The sequence below is a fragment of the Osmerus eperlanus genome, chromosome 19 (assembly GCF_963692335.1).
Source record: "Osmerus eperlanus chromosome 19, fOsmEpe2.1, whole genome shotgun sequence".
In the NCBI taxonomy this organism is placed as follows: domain Eukaryota; kingdom Metazoa; phylum Chordata; class Actinopteri; order Osmeriformes; family Osmeridae; genus Osmerus; species Osmerus eperlanus.
In genome coordinates, this window is record NC_085036.1 from 3,412,364 (window position 1) to 3,435,304 (window position 22,941).

The following is a 22,941-nucleotide window of genomic DNA, read 5'->3' on the forward strand; positions in this document are numbered from 1 at the left end:
CTGTGAAATGCAGTGGCATTACTTGAACTTGAATCCAAATGTGTTGACCTGATGGAGAACCATGCAAAGTCACTCAAAACACGGGTTCGATTCCAGGCTCTGGCAAGAGTATTTAGCTCTACACTGGTCAATATATACACATCTGACAAAAGACCAGCTCGACCTTTGCCTGTAAACAGTGATTCTGACTGTCAGAGACCTTTAAATAGCCTGACTTACTGAAATTGGCAAAACTAGCCTGGCTAACGTAGGTCGCTTTCTAAGGGCATACGACGAATGAAACAGGCTCGCCTTGAAAAATCAGATATACTGGCTATCTTTAGCAGGCCCTTGTCTACAAAAAGCAGTCCTCCCTGACGTTTTTGGAGTAGAATTGAGTGAAATACAAAATTGTTTACACACTGCCAGTGTGAGCCGAGCCTGACTCTGAGGCTAACAAAATGACTCACTAATTAAAAACACAGAGGAAAAAAGCTAGAGCTACAGTAGCTACTTTTCGAGTTCGGTTTTCCGTCACTTCAGAATCACGATCTAAAGGTCTAAAAGTGCTAAAACCTTCACCATAATTCAAGAGTAGTGTACTTTCAAGAACCCAATCATTGATTCTAGCTTAAAATGTGTAAAAATAGGACTTACCGAACGTGGCTGCTTCCAACACTATCAGGCGATTCCAGTTGAAAACAACAATGGCCGCCGAAAAATAATTTATATTCGTAACGGCGAGCTGCGATTGGAAGCGAAATGAAACAGGAGCTAAAAACAGAGGGTGGGGGCTTGGTCAGCACACAATTTCCAGAAAGGATGTGTGTGCGTCTAGCCAAGCTCGCGTGTGTGTCAAGTAGGGTGACCACCTGTCCCGCTTTGCGCTGTATCGCACAGCATTTTCAATATGGGACGTGCGGGACAAGGGGTGAAAATGCTGTGCGACACAACGCAAAGCGCGACAGGTGGTCACCCTAGTGTCAAGGGGCAGTATGAGTCTGAGAATTTGGAGCACGCGCGCTGTGGAGCAATTCAATTGAATTCAATCATATATTGACATATCAAGGTGAAATTGCGTATGGTACTTCAGAATGATGTCATCTTGAAGGCACAAAGGTTTGAAAAACCATCAGTCAAAATTGTATTTGATTTATTAACACAAAGATATTATGGCAATGTGGACATTTACATAAATACACTTCTTTCAGCCATTTTGTATTGCATTCCTTATTCAATTTCACCCTATAGAAAGACATGTATTCTACAAATCTGTAACAATTTTCAAGTCGATTCGATCTATGGTCCATGAAGACAAGGGTTTTGAAGGTTGTACCAAATTTGTACAGCAAAATCTATTGGACCTTATGGGTTCTTGAGGCTTTTTTGTTCCCCATGAGAAATAAGGCATGTATACCAATTTTCAGGCATTTTGGAATAATGGGGCGCTGTGGAAATCACGTAGACTTTGGGCGTGGCTTATAGCGCCACCTATGGGCGTACATGGGCCATTAGCGGTCTGGGAGTAGTGAGTGACCTGGTGTATCATTGGGCCACATTTGAAAAAATCGGGTCAAGGACTTTTTGAGCTATTGAGCCATTTAGCGGAGAAGAGGAAAAATAATAATAAATATAACTGCAAGCAGCAATGGCGGATTCCTCCAAACATTTCAAACCATTGAAAAATGTATATTCTTTACAAATTGTCACTGTAAAAATCCATGCTTCAGACTTACCAATGGGATACCAAATCTGAAATGCAATACCATCAAGATCCACAAGGGCTTTTATTTCAAGCCAAGGAGTGAAGGGAGGGGGCTTGGTGAGCCTACCCATTCCAGAAAGCCTTGTATCTTTGTGTATCAGGGCGTGGCCTGTAGCGTCACTTATGGGTGATATTGGGCCATTTGTGGTGTGGTAGTTACTCTTGGCCTATACTATCAATGTTTCAGGATTTTGAGAACTTTTTACCATTGCATACAAAATCGGACATGCAATACCATCAAGATCCACATGGGCCTTTGCTAAAGACCAAGCAATGAGTGGGGGCTTGGTCAGCCCACAATTGCCTGAAATGTTGTGTATGCGTCTCGCCAAGCTTGCGCGTGTCAAGGGAAAGGCTGTGTGTGAGAATGTGGAGCGCGCGCACTGAGGAGCAGGGGAGACATTTCATTGGAAATTTCCTTAACAATTAGCCAAGCATGCATTTTTCAAATATTCACCAAGTTCAACTTTTCATCTTACAGTCAACATTCTCAAGAGTCTTCAAGAACTTGTGATTGAATCTGAGTTTTTTGACTGGCGGATGTGTAAAGCATTATTTTAGCGTTAGAAATAAATTAGATTTCCTTTATTTCAATCATTTTTTAAGATATTAATTTGCCTTCTCACATGGGAACATGATGTAGTGTCTTCCACGTGACACACCAAGTTTGGTGTTGATATTTCAAAGATTTGCTGAGATTTGATCCAACTTCCTGTTTAGTTGCTTTGTTGACGATTTTGATTGGCTGTACCGGACAAACGGTTTTGAAATTCAAAAATCTGTTGAAGAATTCAGTGAGGGTTGCTCTGACGATGATACCTGCCAATTCTGGGGAAGATTGGACAAAAATTGTAGGAGAAGTAGCGAAAAAACGTGTTTCCTAAATCTTTATTGTACAAAAAAATCCAATATGGCGGCTGTTATAGGTTCTTGTTTTTTTTTTGTTCCTCATGAGAAATAAGGCACATCTAATGAATTTCAGAATTTTGGGACAAATGGGATGCAAATGGCATCACTTTGTAAATGGACAATTGGGGCGTGGCCGTAGCGCCACCTATGGATAATGGTGCATCATTTGTGGTGTGGTAGTTACTCCTGGCCTATACTATCAATGTTTCAGGATTTTGAGAACTTTTTCTAAAATGCATTACCATCAAGATCCACAAGGGCCTTCACTTCAAGCCAAGGAATGAGTGGGGGCTTGGTCAGCCCACAATTGCCTGAAACGTTGTGTATGCGTCTCGCCAAGTTTGCGCGTGTGTCAAGCGAAAGGCTGAGTGTGTGAGAATGTGGAGCACGCGCGCGCTGAGGGGCAGGGGAGACATTTAATTGGAAATTTTGTTAGCAATTAGCCAAGCATTCGTGTTTCAAATATTCACAAAAAAACGACTTTTCATCTCACTTTTCAACTTTTCTTCAGATTTGTGTACTAAACATTCTCAAGAGTCTTCATATGAACTTGTGATTGAATCAAAGTATCAGTTTTTGACCGGCGGATGTGTAAAGCATTATTTTAGCGTCAGCGATAAATTCGATTTTCTCTATATCAACCATTTTTGGAGACATAAAGTAGCCTTTGCACATGGTAACATGTTGTAGTGTATTTCTTGTGACATACCAAGTTTGGTGTTGATATCTCAAAGATTTGCTGAGATTTGACCCAACTTCCTGTTTGGTTGCTTTGTTGCCGATTTTGATTGGCTGTACCGGACAAACGGTTTAGAAAGTCAAAACGCCATTGGATAACTTTTGTGAGGCTTGGTCTGAAGATCATCTCTGGTAATTTTGAAGAAGATATGACCAAAATTGTAGGAGGAGTAGAGAAAAAACGTTTTTCAATGAATTCAAAATGGCGGACGCATCAATTCGGCTTTTATCACAAGTTATCATGTGTCACACACAGGATGTCCCAAGATATCATGAGACAAAGGAATCACTTAATAAAGGCAAACAAATCAATAGTTATTGGCCAAGACACATTTTTGCTTCCTGCGGCCACGCCCAGTGATCACATGACACCAAATTGTGTAGACATCCTCAGAAGAGGGTTCCGAGTCATCAAACCAAGTTTGGTGTTGATATCTCAAAGATTTACAGAGATATGACTTCACTTCCTGTTTAAAGGCTTTTCTGCTGAATTTGATTGGCTGTACCGAACAAACGGTTGTGAGGATCAAAATTCTTTTCGATAACTTTTGTGAGGCTTGGTCTGAAGATCATCTTTGGTAATTTTAAAGAAGATTTGACTGATATATTCCTGTGTATTTTATATAAAAATGCATACTTATTAATTATAAAGATTACATAGATTTAAAAGCATCTTTTTTTTGCTGCTCATTTACAACTCAAAATACGAGTGAAGCGTAGAATGAAATAGATGTCTTCTCATTTGCCCTGCAAGAGGCAGCCTCATAGCTGAATCAAAACGAATACATTTGGCAGACCGGTGTAAAAAATGACCTAATCTTTATGATTTAAACGTCCTTTTAAGTTTTTCCCTTTTCGTGATATTTTCAGGCATTTAGCCTATTCATATTGCATTCATTCATTAATAAAGAATCCCCTTTGAAGATTATTCTACGACGTTACCGGCAGTAGAAAATGTAATCGCGATTCAAACAGTACCATCTGCTAACTGAAAATATGCCCCCAAAAACGTAAATAAGCTTGACATTTATTTAGTGGAGAATCGCTCATTGATAAAAAGCTCACTGGTAGCTATCATTGTCAGTAACAACGCAAAATGCGATATAGCCCTGTGTGGAGAAGCTGCCCTGGTAAATTGTACTACTACGGTACAGTACTAGACTACTGCTGTGTTTGTCTTGGTAGCGATTGCGTTGGTAGAATTTGATTTAACGTTCCGTTGTACGGTTTAGGCTGAAATTAATTATTTTCATGAACAGATTGACAAAGTTTAGGCTGTGGCAATGAAGTTCAGGTTAGTAGTCAGATAGTTTCACCTATTGAAAGACTTTTGATTTAAGTAAGGGGAGTGCCGAACATGTTCTGTCGCCGTTTGACTTCCTAAACAGCTGTGTACTAGATGTTTTTGTAGTAGATGTTTTTGTAGTGTGTCTCACGTAGACTACAGCGTTGCAGTGAGCAACACTGGTTTGAAACCACAGGTAATGATAATTTCACCAACAAATCGTTTACTTGTAATGTCATAATAAATCCTACAACGAAAATGTATTTGTGAGGAATGTTTATTTTAACGATTGAAAACAGATGCATCATAGACCACTGTAGTATGTGTTGCCCGGGCAACAGAGGCTAATGTCATGATGCTAAAGCTTCAGTGAAATAGTATACTACCGTTTCCGAAAGTAGATGTGGGCCTACTTCCTTAATAATATCAGCTAATATTGTACATTACATTTCACAATTGTGTTTCATATCACAAAGTAAAATAAGTAAATAGTTATCACCCTGGCCTCTTTGCTTGTGGCGTTTCTGCAGCTGCCTTGCAGTGAAGCTATAGTTAGCCTAGCTATCCCCCAAGTTAACAGATGCGAAACGAATGTTCTGCTACAGGTAGTCACGCGTGTTTTCGTGACGTTAGTGATGTAGTGACGTTAGTAACGTCAGTGACTGTGGCTAGCAAATTAGCTACCGTTAGCTTCACTTTTCGCCACAAAAACTTAACTTAAGCCTAAACCATGCAACTGAACATAAATCCCATTAGAAGCAACTCAATCGCTACCAAGACGAAACGTTTGACACCTAGGTTGTCTATGTAGGCCAAATATTGACTGAGTTTTAGGGGGGCAAAAAGAATAATAATAATAATATATATGTGAGAGAACAAAGGTTGTGCCCTTGCCGAAGGCAAAGCACACTCAATAATAATAACTAGAGAGGGTACAATTTCTGGGGAAATTGTAGGGTGTGCTTGCTTGCGTCGGTTGCACAGGGGTCAGTTTTTTAATGACATTTTTACAACTGATATTTCTGTATATTTTATTTAAAAAAATGCATACTAATTATTTATAAAGATTACATAGATTTAAAAGCATTTTTTTTTTGCTGCTCATTTACAACTGAAAATACGAGTGAAGTGTATAATAAAAAATAGATGTCTTCTCATTTCCCCTGCAAGATGCAGCCTCGTAGTTGAATCAAAACGAATAAATTTGGCAGACCGGTGTAAAAATTGACCTAATCTCTATGACTTAAACGTCCTTTTAAGTTTTTCCCTTATCGTGATATTTTCTGGCATTTAGCCTACTCATTGCATTCATTCATTAATAAAGAACCCCCTTTGAAGATTATTCTACGACGTTACCGGCAGTAGAAGATGGAATCGCGATTCAAACAGTACCATCTGCTAACTGAAAATATGCCCCCCAAAACGTTAATAAGCTTAAGTAAGGGGAGTGCCGGACATGTTCTGTCGCCGTTTGACTTCCTAAACAGCTGTGTAGATGTTTTTGTAGTGTCTCGCGTAGGCTACAGCGTTGCAGTGAGCTACACTGGTTTGAAACCACAGGTAATGATAATTTCACCCACAAATCGTTTACTTGTAATCTAATGTCATAATAAATCCTACAACGAAAATGTATTTGTGAGGAATGTTTATTTTAACGATTGAAAACAATTGCATCATAGACCACTGTAGTATGTGTTGCCCGGGCAACAGAGGCTAATGTCATGATGCTAATACTTCAGTGAAATAGTAGACTACTGTTTCCGAAAGTAGATGTACTTCCTTAATAATATCAGCTTATATCGTACATTACACATGACAATTGTGTGTCATATCACAAAGTAAAATGAGTAAATAGTTATCACCCTGGCCTCTTTGCTTGTGGCGTTTCTGCAGCTGCCTTGCAGTAAAGCAGTTAGCTTAGCTATCTCCCAGAAGTTAACGAGCTGCTAAACTAATGTTCTGCTAGAAGTAGTCACGCGAGTTTTCGTGACGTTAGTGACGTAAGTAGCGTCATTGACTGTGGCTAGCAAGTTAGCCACATTTAGCTTCACTTTTCGCCACAAAAACTTAATTTCTACTTAAACCATGCAACGGAACGTAAATCCCAATAGAAGCAACTCAATCGCTACCAAGACTAAACTTTTGACACCTAGGTTGTCTATGTAGGCCACATATTGACTGAGTTTTAGGGGCGCGAAAATAAACAATAATAATAATAAATATATATGTAAGAGAACAAAGGTTGTGCCCTTGCCGAAGGCAAAGCACACCCAATAATAATAAGAATACGTAGAAACACTTAAGGTGGCCTGTAAATGTAGGCCTAGGCCAGTAGCCTCGCATTCAGCATTCATTAGAATCTCTCACACACAGTAGGCCTACACAAATCCATGCATAAAATTAATGATCTGTCCATTTACCAAATACATTATATTCAAATTCAACGATAAGAGGTCATAAGCCCCCCAAAATGAAGTTAAAGACAGTAGCCTATAGTCATCCTAACAGTGACAACTTATAATAAACAAACATAGGCCTATATAACAATTCTTTCAGCAACAATTTGGGCGAGCTACACGCAAACCAAGCCCCCATGAGAAAATAAAACCGAATCCGCAACACACACGCGTGACGCGCACCGCAGTAGGCCACCTTCAGGCATGCTACGATTGAACTAAAATTCCATTAGACTATAATCATTTTCTTTTCCGAACTGACATGTATTGGGATATTCAAAACCAGCAAACTCATAGCCTACACACAGGTCAAAACACAAACACATTTATGAAACTTTAGTTTTACAAAGGCAGAATATATGCAGACATGAAACCAAGGCCACAACAAATGCCCTTGACTATTTAAATCATCATCTGTCTGTTCTTATCTTTAGCAAATCTGTCGATTACTTTGTTAATGTCAATCTCGATTGTTGGACAGCCGCTCCTCTCCCATGCTTGATCGCAAGAAACTCTTTATTAATTTCAGACGGCTGAAAGGCCTCTCCGCCTTAGCACTGATTATCGGAATTGTCAAGTAAATGCGATAAAGAATGGCAAGGTTGGGGAAAGCACGGTCCATGTTGTTGTCAATGAGAAATGGTAGAATGCTGTGTGTGTTTCGTTCATGTTTTTCCATGCTCAGCTCACGTTACATAGTACGAAATGTAACAAATTCATAAACCACATCATCGGCCTTAGACAGATCCTCCGAATAGAACTCCTCAAGCGCTCTAACTTTCCGAGCAGCATCAGGGTGACAAAAATGTTTCAGGTTCATCACAGCAAATTTCTCAGCCATTCTCCTGAAATCAGCAAAGCGATGCTCCCGGTCGTGTAGATTCACCCTCGACAACATCCGGAAGATCAGGAGATACCTGTCTGAGCATTCCACCCAGCTGCTAGTCCAAGCATTTGTCCTCTCAAAGTTGGACTACAGCAACTCGCTGCTCGCCGGTCTCCCAGCATGCGCAACCCGCCCTCTCCAGAGGATTCAGAACGCGGCAGCCCGTCTGGTCTTCAATCTACCCAGACGCTCCCATGTTACCCCGCTCCTCATCTCCATTCACTGGCCCCCCAATGGTGGAATCAACTCCCCACCTCCATCAGGGACACTGACTGTCTCCCCACCTTCAAGAAAAGGCTCAAGACACACTTGTTCCAGGAGTACAACGGCACTTAGGAATGATTGGCTGGACCTGATGTTAGTTTCCTCCAGGATCACAATGACTCTTATTGAGAGACTTGTTGCTCTTGTTGGTTTGTTGTAACTGTCTTAAAATTATTGTACTCGCTGTGAAATATATTATTGTTGCTTGCACTTTTTGAGGTTCTTGCTGTTTAATTGTAACTTGTCTAACTACATGCTTTTATTGTTCTTCCCTTTCTGACTTATTTGGTTTCACAATGTATGCTTCATGTTTGGCTACCCGCAATGTTTGGGGCTATCTCGTTGTTATGATCAGTGACCTATGCACTTTTGTTGGCAACAGTCCTCTCCCTTCTTGAGCCCTGTAACTACCTCTTTATTGGTCATAGGCCCCTCTTTATTGGTCATTGGCAAGAATGCAGCCGCCCGTCTAACCTTCAAGCTCCCAACTTCCCCCTGAGGTTTCTTCACTGGCTGCACATCACTGTAAGGATCAGGCACAAATATCTGACACATGTCTTTGCTGGGCATAATCCAGCCGTATGTACCGACTCTGGCACTTCACTCTGCGACATTGGGTCGTCTTGCGACTCCTGCACGGAATGGGAGAAATAAGGGTCCTCGCGCTCCTATCATGCAGTACTTCTACCTTGTATTCAATATCCTGTTGTTATACTGTCTGGCAAAAGACTGCACCTACAGGTGTTGCACTTATAATATTATGCAAAATATGTTGTTAATTTTGCACTGTACAGTGTCTACACTGCTGTAATCGAGATGTTGTTGTTAAGACTGTAGCTAGCTACTGTAATTTACATGTTATTATAGAACTATGCATTTAACCCATATTTCTTCTTCTGTATTTTATATGTGCACTATTCATATATTGCTTTGCATGATAGCATCTACTAATTGAAATTGTTTTTTTTTTTTTATCCCATTCCCTCGCAGCAAAGTCAAGCTGTCTTCCACCCCTTCACACCATCTTCCTCTTCAGCACTCAGACAAAACATTATGTGGTCTTGCAAGGCAGTAAAACAATTTCAAATTCTGAATATGTTCTCTTCCTGAATGTGCATTGTCATTGGCCATTCACAAGACCCCAACATTTGAAGTGCAAAGAGTAAAACACATTTTCCTGATAAGTGGGCCTTACTTGCAAACATAAGCGTTCATGCAAATGTGTGTATGAATATACTCAGGTAATCAACAAAACAATACTAATTGTGGCAGCCATTTGTTGAATGCAATACACTTGCCAAATTGGATGCAATCCCACACCCCCCTCTTGTGAGAAACATTTATATCTGTCTTTTATTTTATGAAGTTAAATTGAAATGCACATATGTATTGGTTGTCTTCTCCCTTTTTTTTATTTTACTGAAAATACTATCTGTGTGAGTCTAATATGGTGTTTTAGAAAACATAGGGAATTAGCCATTTGTTGTTACTATGCTTATGATTATTATGAAGCCATAATATCATATGTTTGTCCATATTATAAGGCTTTCACCATGTGTCCTTAGATTTAGAATTCCCAGAAGACTGCAGTCTAAACCAAAATAAGTGTTGCTTTAAACCTGCAATCTGCTTCCTGCATTCTGCTTCATTTACAGGTACCTGAAGCCAGACGAGAACAAAAAGTCTAAGCACAAAACTGCTGTGAAGAAAAAGACCCTAAATCCTGAATTTAATGAGGTAAAACAGTGTGCCCTCTGTCTCCTTCTTCAATCACCTAATTTCAGTCTATTGGTTGTCTTCACAGCTAACTATCCTTTTGAACTTTAATACAAACTCAGCTTCCAATAGCTATTCACCTAGTCTGTCTATTCCCACACAGTCTTACCTCCAAATTACTGTGAACCTTGCTATATTAAGTGTCAATGTGTCTGCAAAAACTAATTGAGATTGGATTCTTGTCAGGGTATTCTCAACGCAAATGGTTTTTTGATCACCAAAGCCAGTAGTTCATCAGTTTGGTTCTCAGAGTACTGTGTTAGTCGTCAGCCTATTTGCTTCCACATTAGTTGATGTCTTGATTACAATTACTGCAAATTTCCTATTTTGGAAATAACAGTGATTGTGTTCATGTCTCCTGCCTTCACCATCATACCCCAGCGTTTCCAAATATTCTCATAAAATCTCATTCATATCAGTGGCCTTTATAGTTTACTGTTTAGCCTGTAAAGGAGAGACCCTAATACTCATGTTACTGAGGATTCCATCGCAGCGCTGACCACTTCTTCACTTGCTCACGGGTCCTTGAACACTTGAATTCATGACTGAGCCTTGACAGTGGCATGGAGAGCCTTGGCCTAGAACATCCAGCCGTATCAGAAGGGGATGCCCTCATAGATCGCCACACGCAGGCCTGCTACTTGAGATTTACACTGACATTTTGCTCTGCATCTTTGTCCGTTTGCATTTCAGCCACAGATCAGCTATTTGCTACACTTGGAAGAGATTTGGGCCATTTAAGGCGAACGGATATGCCTGAGAATTGATAGATTGATATAAAGATGATCAGAAATATGGTCAGAGATGGTAAATGAAAAATAATTCATTCATGAAGATGAGGGGTTGGAATTGGAATTGAATTCATGCACTCTAATTCAGTGATTCAAACTTGGGCCGCCAGCGCCCCCTAGAGGGCCGCAAAAACGTTCAGTTTTGCACCTGTGGGCCGCAAGGGCCACGAGACTGCGTGCAGCTTTCGACCATGTGGAGGCGGTAATGCAATCAGTTGTTTAAAAAGCGCCAATACACAGAGAAGAAATGGAGAAGTTAAAAAAAAAGAAAAAATGAAGACGAACGTCCTGCCGACACCCGCACCCAAAAGACAACGTTTTTTTATCTAGAGACCAAGCACCCGATGCTCATGGGAAAGCCGGTGGAATATTTTAAGAGGAAGGAAAGTGGGCTGCAGATGCAGAAAAAGTCTGTCGTGTCACTGACAAGCAACTCTAAATGTGCATTGAAAGCCAGCTACCTCGTAGCAAGACGTGTGGCACAGAGTAAGAAAGCATTCACCATAGCGGAGGAGTTGGTTCTGCCTGCCGCTGTTGATATGTGCCGTGAGCTAATCGGAGAGGCCGCTGCAAAAAAGCTGCTGACCATCCCACTCTCAAACGACACTGTGAGTCACCGTATCGCGGACATGGCCTCAGACATACAGCATCAACTTACAGAAAGAATAAAAAGTAGCCCTTTTTTTTCTTTGCAATTAGACGAGTCCACGGATGTCACAAGTGCTGCACTGCTGCTAGTTTTTGTTCGCTATTGCTGGGACAGTAGTTTGCACGAAGACATACTGTTTGGTGGAGAGCTACCAACACGAACTACGGCTCAGGAATGTATCCACTGCATGGATAACTACTTCACTGAGAAAGGCCTGGACTGGCAGAACTGTGTCGGGGTGTGCATTGATGGTGCAGCATCAATGACTGGCAAGCATCATGGTGTCATTAGACAGATACTTGATTGTGCACTAGAAGCTAAATGGACACACTGTTTTCTCCACCGTGAAAGCCTTGCAGCAAAAAAGATTTCACCAGATCTCCACCAGGTGATGGATGCAAGTGTAAAAACCATAAACTTTATTAAAAACAATGCTGTGAACTCCAGATGTTTTGCTAAGCTTTGTGAGGACATAGAAGCAGATCATGTCCAGCTGCTATATCATAGTGAAGTGAGATGGCTCTCAAGAGGACTGGTCCTCAATCGTTCGTTTGAACTGAAGAATGAGGTGTTCTCTTTTCTCACTGAGAAAAATTCCCATCTTGCACATTACTATGCTGACACAATGTTCACAGCAAAACTTGCCTACATCTGTGACATTTTTTCCTTACTGAACCAACTGAACACCTCACTTCAAGGAAGAAACAGCAACATATTTTGTGTTGCAGACAAAGTTGAAGCTTTCAAGAGGAAACTTGCTTTGTGGACCAAGAGGGCCCAGGAAAAGAGGATGGACATGTTTCCACTTTTGTCCGACATTTTGGAAAACTCCCCTCAGGTGAAGATCAGTGACTCAGTCTCCCAGCAACTCTCACAACTGGCAGATAAATTTGGTGACTACTTTTCTGAGGATCCCAGAGAGGGAAACGTGGATTTTGGACCCATTTTCAGTGGATTCCACTGCAAATGAGGTTGCTCTGCCCTCACACCTAGAATCACAGATTCTATATTCAGATCCTAGCCACAACTAAGACCAAAGCCCGAAACAGACTCAGAACAACACTGGAGGCTACTCTGAGAGTGAGCCTTTCTCCCATTCCACCCAGACTGGATCTGATTATGTCTCAGAGGCAGGCCCAAGTGTCTCATTAAGAGGTGAAGATAAAAAGGGAGTTGTATTATTGTTGTTAATTGTTGTTATTATTTGTGTCATTGTTCATTTATCACAGATATAAAGATTCTTCTGGTTCTGCCATGCAAAAATGGAGACTGCTGAAGCAATTTTCAAATGGCTTTGCAGATTATAAGGCTATAGTTTCACTTGCACTTTATTTCAATTTCATTTACAATTTATTTATTTATATTTATAGATTTATATTATTTGAATGCATTTATTTTATCACCCCGTTTTTATTGATTGAATGATTTATATATAATTTATTTTTTATTAATTTAAAGTAAAATCCTACTATTGGTCTTTTTTATTGTTATTAAAAAGCCTGACTTGATCCTTGAAATTTTTTCTTGTCACAGCTTGATTTGGTCCATGAATTATCAGCTTGTTCGGTGTCATGATACAGTATGGATACAGCAGGTTTACATAAACGTTTAATAAAAGACTTTGTGATGATCCCATTTTATCATGTAATTTTATTTGACAAGGTTTTTTCTTGTTAAACAGTAAGTGGATTTGGTTTATTATTGAATACAAATCAAACCAAGAGTGAAGTCAATTAAACTTATACATAGTTCATATTTAATGGGGCCCCGGGCCACTTTGTACTATAAAAATTGGGCCTCAAGGTCAAAAAGGTTAAGAACCCCTGCTCTAATTAATGCTCTCTCAGACTCTCTGCAAATATGAAACTCTTTAAACCAATTTTTCTGTTGCGGTCTCACTAGGAGTTCTTCTACGACATAAAATATGCAGACCTCACCAAGAAGACCCTGGAGGTGACGGTGTGGGATTACGACATCGGCAAATCCAATGATTTTATAGGTATGCATAGGACACCATGTCTCATCTCTACTGAACCAAACAGATCTATAGCCATGGCCAAAAATATTGGCAGTGACATCAATTTTGATTTGCAACGTTTGCTGCTTCAGTATTTGTAGATAATTCTTTTCACATGTTTCTATGGTATACTGGAAAACAATGATTAACTACTTACCAACCGAGAGTGAGGTCATGCCGGGAAATATCAAACAAAAATAACGAGGTTGATACGGCAAAGCGAAGGTTTGATATTTCCATGCATGACCGAACGGTCGAGGTTAGTAAGTTGTTTATTATATGGCATTTTTAGCTCTTTTCATTTTGCAAATGAAAATAAATGGTAGGCGAATTGTAGCTCGTTCTCAAGTCTTCTCACGGTGTGTTTCAGGTGTTGCCTAGCAACCAATTACTTTTGATAGAAAGCGGACAACACGGTTCTGCTAAAATGGCTTTAATTCCAACACAAATAACGACTCTTTTAGAAAGTTAACAATGTCTTCGTCGCTGTGCTGTTGATGTCTTCAGTTTCGTCTGGATAGTAAAACTCAGCTGACTCCTCGATTTCGCTCATTTTGAAGATGACATCAGAGCAGGGAAATAAGAATCCGTATCAGACCGCAGACCGGCGATGAGGTCAATACGCGGCTGGCATGACTACCCATTAATCAATCAGAACGCTCGTACTGTCGTTGCCATATAATAAAAGCATTTAATAAATGTTAAAGGGGTGATTGACTGGGTTTTTGGGGTATTTCACACTGTTCCTTAAGGTCTCCGAATAGGGTATGTAACATTGGTTGGGCTGAAAAAATGGCCCGGGTGCTGTTCTGTGCCCCCCTGATGCATCCAGTAAAATTTCCCGGGAAAAAACTATTGGTTTTCTCCTTTTATGGTATGCTCACGAATATATAGATGAGCTGCGTGCTGATTGGTTGGTTTACAATGAGTGAAGCTGCGGAGAAAAGACGCAACACGGCCAACAGCACTCACTGAAGAAAGGAAGGTGGAGACATGAAATAAAAACGAACAAATAAATCTATTGTGTCTACACAACACTGTTTTCAACAGATTGACTAGATATCATTTGAAATTATTACGTTAGTTGTTTCCACTTCTGTTGTCGAAGCAAACAGGATCGCCTTAGGTGGGTAACTACAGCTTTGCAAACAAACTATCGTGATTCAACTCAGCTTCAGTTAGCTCTAGCTATCTTGCTGAAAAATAGATCTGGACAAACATGCATCTTGAATTGTAGATTTACATCACAACACTAGTTATTTATTTGAATGAAACACAGTCAGGAACATGAAATAATGTTAGCCCCATTGCCAATAAACTAGGCTAAATCATCACACATTCTACCTATGCTCTTGCGTTAGCAAGCTAAACTAGTTTACCTGCCTATAGTCTAGGTGTTTTTGCTATCTAGCTGTTCTTGCATTCCTTGCAAATCAGCGTTAATAAATAGGGATATTCCCATAGATAAACATCAGCCATACCTGTCTAGTGTCTTGTTCTTTGGGAAGATGGTGAAAAGTTTCAGGATTCCCGGTACAGCCTGGATCACTGCATTTACGGCACTCCATTTTCAATATCTTGAAAACTTATTAACTTTCTTATTTTTAATTACTGTGGAAGTACAGAGCAGCGCGCAGCTAGCCAAAAAAGTGTCAGAGATCGACGCGACCTCCATTTATGTTCCTGGACCAGAAAACCAGAGGGCGAGTAAATGTAAATTTTGGGGCGTGACAAAGTTGATGCTGCAACTTGTGACGTCACAAGTTGCACTGTTTCAAAAGCTAGCGTTTGCAAGTTGCAGTTTCAAAATAGTAGTGAGAAGTGACATTTTTATAGGAAAGAGGTTTCAATGGACTTTGAGGTTCACTGTGTGTCTATTTTACACACCAAACTGTCATTTTTCAACTATGACAAGGTAAAATCGATTTTGCAATCAATCACCCCTTTAAAGGCTTATTGGCAAAAACATTCATTTTATAGCAATCAGTCTGCTTTTCAATCAGAAAGATTGAGTGATATCACCCAACTAGTACTCGTTCACACTTTTCCATGTGCTGATATGACTGCTGGTATTTTTTCTGTGTGATGAATGCTTTGGGCCAATTAAGTTATTATTTAAAATGCATCTGATAGATCTGCACAATAATCTGGAAGCAATGTGAATCGGCACCACAACAACTGAAGCAGCAAGCTTTGCGAAACACAAAATGTATGTCACTGGCACTGGCAATACTTTTAGCCATGGCTGTAGCTAAAGCAAAGCCATACACCACCCACACCAGGAAAACACTGGCCTTAGACTCACTAGATGATCGCTGATCATCATGCACCTGGCACCTCTGTTTATGACACATACTCCATGTTACGAACCTCGTCTAGGGGAAAGGCCGTAACAATACTCACAAGCCTAAATACTGAAATGCCATGAAACCGGGACACTGTGGTATATGAAAAGTAATTTATTTCTTAACAACAAAACAACAGACGACACAGGGAACAATTGAACAACGAACAGTGGCAAAGAAAAGCAATTACAAAAAAAGTGTCCTATCTACCTAACCAAAAAGAAAGTCCCTATATTAAACATACATTGGGTGGCACACGTTCCTTACCTAAGGTGTTTAACAGAGGTTAGCTACGTGATGGGATGTATGCCCATGTGGGCAGTTTACCTGTTCCAAAGCCCCTGTGCAACTGGACTAAGAACTGAAATAACAGAAAGCATGATACTGCGAATCGACACCAACAGGAACACTAAAAGGAAACAGGAGGACACACAAGACAGAACACACATGCAAACAGGGCGAGGGACGTAACACTCCACCAGCTATTTACCATCTGTCTTGGCCAGACACCTAAAACAAGAACCACCTAAAACAACAATCAGACAACCAAACCGGGCGAGTTTAGGAGATGAATAAGGTGCAATTGTTCAGGATAGCCATATAGCCTCTTTGACTGAGTAATCATATCTCATGTACAGTACATACATAGCAAATTTAAATAGAAACAAAATGTGATAAATACTGCAAACATGTGGTTAAAGGCAGGGTAGGCAAGTTCAGAATCAGAATTCGGTTTATTCGCCATGTATGTTATACAAAAACTGAATTTACTGTGGCAGGGAGGTGCAAAACACTAAACAAGTTGCACGACGCTAGCTATTTTAGCTTCTTTTTCACAAGATTCAAACCAAAATATACCACCTCTTCCCTTCAAAGCCACTCCCACAAAACTACAGTAACGAGCATTGAGTAGAGGGGCAGAGTGAGTGCAGGTAGGTAGGTAGGTAGACAGCCCGTTCAATCAATAGTCAGGGTACCCCTTAATGATTGGTTGTGTTTATCACAGTATTGCAACGCCCACAGATGTCAGAATTATTTCATATTGACGTCAAACCTTTAGATATATTGATTGCTATCAAGACGGGAAGTTACTTTCGGCAAAGATGACAAAAGGTGCTTCTCAACAACATTGCCTACCCTGCCTTTAATGTTTGATAATCCCATTTCAAAATCTTAGTAGAGGGAACATTTTCCATGTTGCCTCTTGATACCTATCTAATTTTTTTATATAGCGTGGTTATATATAGCGTGGTTAATTAAATGTTTTATAACCCTTTGTTTTATCTGTATTTCCCTCCTGTGTCCATTCACAGGTGGTGTTTCTCTGGGCATCAATGCCAATGGTGAGAGGCTCAAACACTGGTTTGACTGTCTCAAAAACAAGGACAAGAAAATAGAGCGCTGGCACACACTGACCAATGAACTTCCCGGTTCTGTGTTTAGTGACTGAAGGTCCACCCTCCCCTCACTCCCACTCCCAACAAGCTCCTTACTCCTGATTCTCTGTGGATATAGGAGTCCAGCCTTGACCGACGCTCCAGCTTTTTTCCTGCATTTGGAGATGTTTACGTAACCAGCTTCCTCCTCTCCAACCCTTAAGCTCCTTTTCATTTCTCTCCTCTCCAAAGCTGTTAAATTCATAGTTATGATACTGTCCCTCTGGTAGTGTGCTGTGTCTTTATGGCTCATGTAATGACACGGTTTTTGTGTTGATCCTGCAACAGCAGTTTGGTGTTGTGAGAAAATGTTAGCTGTATGTCCAACAATACTGCAAGTCAATGACATACTGCACCACATGATTCTAATCATTTATTGACAAGTTAGACACGCCAGATTGTTTGAAGGCATGCACTTTGTTATAATCATGGGATATACAAAAATATAGTTTACTTCAGACATCAGCATGTAATGTTTACAACATTTCAGGACAGAGATTCACACAAACTGTACCACTGTTTTTTGGAAAAGGGAACTTTTGCAGGAGAGAGGGCCAAATTACATACAGTACACTTTACACAGATAAATTTAAGATCATTGCTAATATCCCATCCTGTGTGGTTGGGGATTGGGTTGGATTGTGTAGTGCAGGTATTTTTATTATACTAGCAAAGTATGTTGTTGCTTACGTATGTTGTTTTCTCAAGTAGTGTAAATTGTGAGCCTCCTCAGTGAGTGTATCAATGAATGTATGTAATTATAACCCCCGGATCCCAGAGTAACACCAATGAGAATGTGCACCCAAGTGCTGTGTTACTGAAACCTTTCATACGTGAAAAGTCATGGTTTGAGATTGTAAGCATGCAAAGTTGTTCATATTGACAGAGGGAAGGGAATCTAGAAACTTCTTCAATCCCAATGTCAAACTGTCAGAAATGATGTCTGCATCAACAATCACATTATTTAATCCCCATACATTTATATATGTACAGTATATGTATATTTTGTTGTTGTTGTTGATTGTTTATAATTTATAATACGAGGGCTGTCATTGTCAGTCTAGGCACAACTGTGCTTAGTCCAAGGCTTCTATATACACAAGATTGTGTGTCAAAACTAATTAAATGATATGTCAAAAAATGTCTAGCTTCATTATGAAGTCAACATTTATTTTATATAAACTTTGCAATTATTTTATTGTTGCCCATTGTCTGCCTGACTAAAAGTATGTTCATGTGTGTGTTTGTGTGTGAGAGATACATATTTGTGCTCTATGAGGTGAGCCGGTGACATAAATATGGCTGAAAGTTTGATCCTAAGTGGTAAAAATGACTAAATGTTTATTATTATTTATAATAATATAATATTATTTTTTATTATTAACAAATGTTTGTTTCTGTTTACTCCACTATTATAATACCTTCATTGTTCTTAGCTATTTCATTTGTTTAATAATTTATGTAAGATAGTGTTATTAATTTTGTAGTGTTATGTTTCAAGAGATGTCACATTCCTTACTAATTCTGTATGTCATATTTTAAACAGCCATTAGATCTTCATCAGTAAATAAGGTCTACTTAAGGTTCACTTTTTCTTCATATCACCAGTTTACTCAAATGGACAAAAATATCTCAGCTCACTGTCTGTAAGGACATTGATTTGAAAGGTGCAAGTTTCTATAGATTCCAACATCCTTTCTTCTACAAATGAGAATTTTCTTTGAATGCAAGATCCTGCCCAAGTCCCTCCTCCCTGAGCCAACAGGTGTCAGGCATTGTATATTATGATGCTGATCTCTCAATTGAATGCATTATTAGAACTAACCTTTGACATTTTGTAATGTTCGCCTTTGTACTCAATATTATGACAAAAATGCATGCAGGTGTTCTTGGTTTGTCATGAAATGACTTTGCTTAATGTTTGATAATGCAGTTTTTTCTGTGAAAAAATGCACTACTGCATTGCCTGTGCAGCTATTGTATTGACTTGAGGTGTGCCTGCATGTATTGAAAAATCTCTCCTCGGTTCTTTGTCTTTTTTTTTAAAACTCAGGCAAGTGTTTGCAAATTTGGTGGTTCTCTAGTTCTTTATTAACAAAAGAAGCATTTTTCTCCTTTCACCTTACTCTTGCACCAAATGGCCAAATTGTCGTGTCTTTTCTTTTGTAACAGTGTATTTTTGCAAAGCTCACTTTATAAAGATGAGCTTAATCAATTTATTCGCTTTGAATATGATACCATTTGGTACCTTTATGTTCCAGTGTGTTCTGTCAGAAGGCTGTTTAATTTTGTTAAATATTTTCCACCCCAGTGACATGGGCTTAATGTGTTGAAACACTGTGTTATGGTCATTATGGTCAAGGCATTGGTGCAAGGTTCAGGTTGAAGCATAAACTGTGTACTCCTGAGTATATCTGTGGTGAGGGGGGCACACCAGGCAACAGATTTAGTTTTTTTAATGTTTTCTGGTCCGGATGACATCTGGTCTTTTTTGGCTAAAGACTGATAAATACAGTATACCTGGTATATGACATTAGGTATTCAGTATATTTAGAAATATCTAAGGGTGTTAAAGACAGACCTTTTCCCATTCTGTTGCCAGACTACCATGGGTATTCATTCTTCATAACTAAAGAGTTTACTTTATTCATGGTATACCATGATGACACACTATTCAGTAAGTGAATTTCTTTGGACCCTGCAAAAACTAAAATCAGAGCATAATCCAGTCTGTTCACAATTGTATTCCATATTTGTTTATTATTACTTTATCCCCATTTTTACTCTGGCAAATGGTGTGCTATTTGTATATAAAAAAATGTAATCCTGTTAAATAAAGTAGAGAACACCACCCCCCCAAAAATGTGTTTTTACATGTTAGAAGGAAGATGTTAATCTTCCTTGTGCTTTTTTGCAAATATTTATTTATTTCACAACAGTGTTAAAGTGTTAATGTTCGACTGCCAAAAGCTTTTGAAATATTATGGGCCGATAAAGAATTCATCCGTGCCTCCCATCTGCTGTTCTGCCCTGGCCTTGTTCTTCTCGACTGCTGATTCTGAGGCCTTCTTCTGGGCCAGCTGGGCCTCATTGCTAAGCATCTTGACAAGATTCTGCAAGCCCAGGAGGTGTGTGCCGTCCACTGGCCAATTCTTAAAGCGGTCTCACTGCTGCATATGCAAAAAGAGAAAAGTTAAGTGATCAATAGTAATATTTACTACTAGAGAGATCCGAGGCTTATGGTCTAAGTGTAGTAATATTATGTACATATATTTGCCTTAAATACCTCAAACTTGGACCCATAGATCTTGACCATATCAATAGGGTTGGTCCACACAGCCTGAAACACCAAATACATCAAAGTTGTCTTACAAAATAATAATTTACTGCAGGTATATTGATAACTCATGATCAGAGAAGGTCAGATAGTAAGCCAACAACGTAGATCAACCGGAAAAAAAACAATTTAAAAAAGAAAAGAAACTGACAACAACAAAGCCTCTAAGGGAAAATAAAATCATTCCACATGGCTCTGATCATGTCTGCTTGGAAATCCTGTTCTGTAAAACTGTTAAAGTATAAGAGAAGAGGACAGTTCTGCCATGAGCATCAGCAAAGCTAAAACTGATCCCTGCCAGCTTCCATACCTCCATTTGCTTAGTCACCCTTGTAAGTCAAACTACAAAATAAAGGACGTGTCATTAGACAAACACTGTTGCGGTTCCTAAAAAGCTTGTGCTGTAGGGCTCAGCATACTGTATGTTGTTCAGTGTTTAATATACAACTGTGGCTAGCTGCAATACCTTTCTTGTTGGGCTGAATTTACACTTATGGTTAATTTTATTTGCTCACCAACACGTCAGCCCCTAGCTCTACTGGGGAAGTCTCTAAGTGACCACCCTCCATCAGTTGGTTCACCTCCTCAACACTTCTGCAGGAATGATTTGTTTGATCAATTTTAATAAAAGTGTAAAACTCTGGAATAGTAACAAATGTAACAAAATTCACCTATCTATACTTGAAGTATCCACTTTATATTGTCGTTCTGTTAGCTTGCCAGCATTTCATCCGTAAACCCTTTAAAAGCAGCTGATTCATATGCCAGCAGTCAGCACTGCTAACCTGGCCATATCGGTTATAAAAGCTTCTATTTGCTTCTAAATAACAGTAGGCTTTAGGGTACCCAAAAACGTATTTGTGAATTGCCAATTGAAAGGTTGTCCAGCAAGTGACAACGCCTAAAGCAATGAAAATCAAATCCCTGTTGTCTTTCCAAGCTAAATCGTTGTGACTTTGTAGTCCATCGCTCTGGTGTAGTCTACACAGCAACAATTGTAGCCGAGCAAATTACCTTCCAGCTACACCTACTGAAATAAGCCATCCACTTTAAATATAGGCTTTGTTGATCTATATCATTTCGGAGTGTGAGAGCTAACTTATTGCAGCTCAGTCAACTCAAGATGGTTGAGTCGAGAGCAGAGAGCAACTGGCAATAAAAAAATGGGGGATATTTTGAAATGCTTATCCAAACAACGTCAATCTCGGCACTGCACTCTGTTGGATTTTAAAGAGGACACTTGCGAAATATGACCTTTGCAGAGTGCCCGGTTCTAAAGACAACCATTGGAAACTCGCTGCCCGAAAATAATCCCCTTTACACAGATACACAGGCAGATACTCAGACATCGGAATCAGAATTCGGTTTATTTGCCATGTATGTTATACAAACACAGAATTTACTGTGGCAGGGAGGTGCAAACACTAAACATATACGAATCTTAAATTAAGTAAAGGTACAGAAGTTTAACTATTCCTAAGAACTAAACAATCTAAGAATAAAACTTAAATTTAAATATAAAATAAAATATATATAAAAATAAGAATAAGAAATATAGCTGCAAGCAGCAATGGCGGATTCCTCCAAAACATTGCGAACCATTGAAAAATGTATATTCTTCACAAATTGTCACTGTATAGAAAAATCCATGCTGCAGACTTACCAATGGGATACCAAATCTGACCAAATCCAAATATAGCTGCAAGCAGCAATGAGGTGGCCAAGCAGTCAAATGACCCAGAAAACATTTTAGACATCCTCAGAAGAGGGTAACAAGTACACACAGCAAGTTTGGTGTGAATCCATTAGACTTGCTGAGATACAACCCAACTTCCTGTTTGCTGGCTTAACGGCACATTTTGATTTTGAAAATCAAAATAACATGTGATAGCTTTTGTGAGGCTTGGTCTGAAGATAATCTCTGCTGAATTTGGTGAAGATTGGACAACATGTGTAGGAGGAGTAGAGAAAAAAACGTTTTTCAATTAATTCAAAATGGCGGCCGCATCAATTCGGCTATTATCACAAATTATTATGAGTCACACACGGGATGTCCCAAGATATCATGAGACAAAGGAATCACTTAATAAAGGCAAACAAATCAATAGTTATTGGCCAAAAGACATTTTTGCTTCCTGCGGCCATGCCCAGTGATCGCATGACACCAAATTGTGTGGACATACTCAGAAGAGGGTTCCGAGTCATCATACCAAGTTTGGTGTTGACATCTCAAAGATTTGCTGAGATTTGATCCAAATTCCTGTTTGGTTGCTTTGTTGCCGATTTTGATTGGCTGATTCCTCCAAAA

The 22,941-nt window shown here is 39.5% G+C and overlaps 1 protein-coding gene and 1 long non-coding RNA gene across 3 annotated transcripts in view; one reads left to right on the forward strand and one right to left on the reverse strand.

Moving 5' to 3' along the window:
• Window positions 1-18,782, forward strand: part of doc2b (double C2-like domains, beta) — a 262,373-nt gene extending 243,591 nt beyond the window's left edge. For both annotated transcript variants that reach the window (XM_062485089.1, XM_062485090.1), the window contains 3 exons: window positions 9,938-10,019; window positions 13,401-13,497; window positions 17,174-18,782. In XM_062485089.1, coding sequence (XP_062341073.1) covers window positions 9,938-10,019; window positions 13,401-13,497; window positions 17,174-17,310 — 316 coding nt within the window. In that variant the 3' untranslated portion in view covers window positions 17,311-18,782. The remainder of the gene's footprint in view (window positions 1-9,937; window positions 10,020-13,400; window positions 13,498-17,173) is intronic.
• Window positions 18,783-20,025: 1,243 nt separating this feature from the next.
• On the reverse strand, window positions 20,026-21,711 carry LOC134039506 (uncharacterized). The gene is made up of 3 exons (XR_009932785.1): window positions 21,648-21,711; window positions 20,583-20,636; window positions 20,026-20,466 (listed from the first exon to the last, which is right to left on the reverse strand). It is a non-coding gene; the product is annotated as an uncharacterized LOC134039506 (long non-coding RNA).
• Between the last annotated feature and the right edge of the window lie 1,230 nt (window positions 21,712-22,941).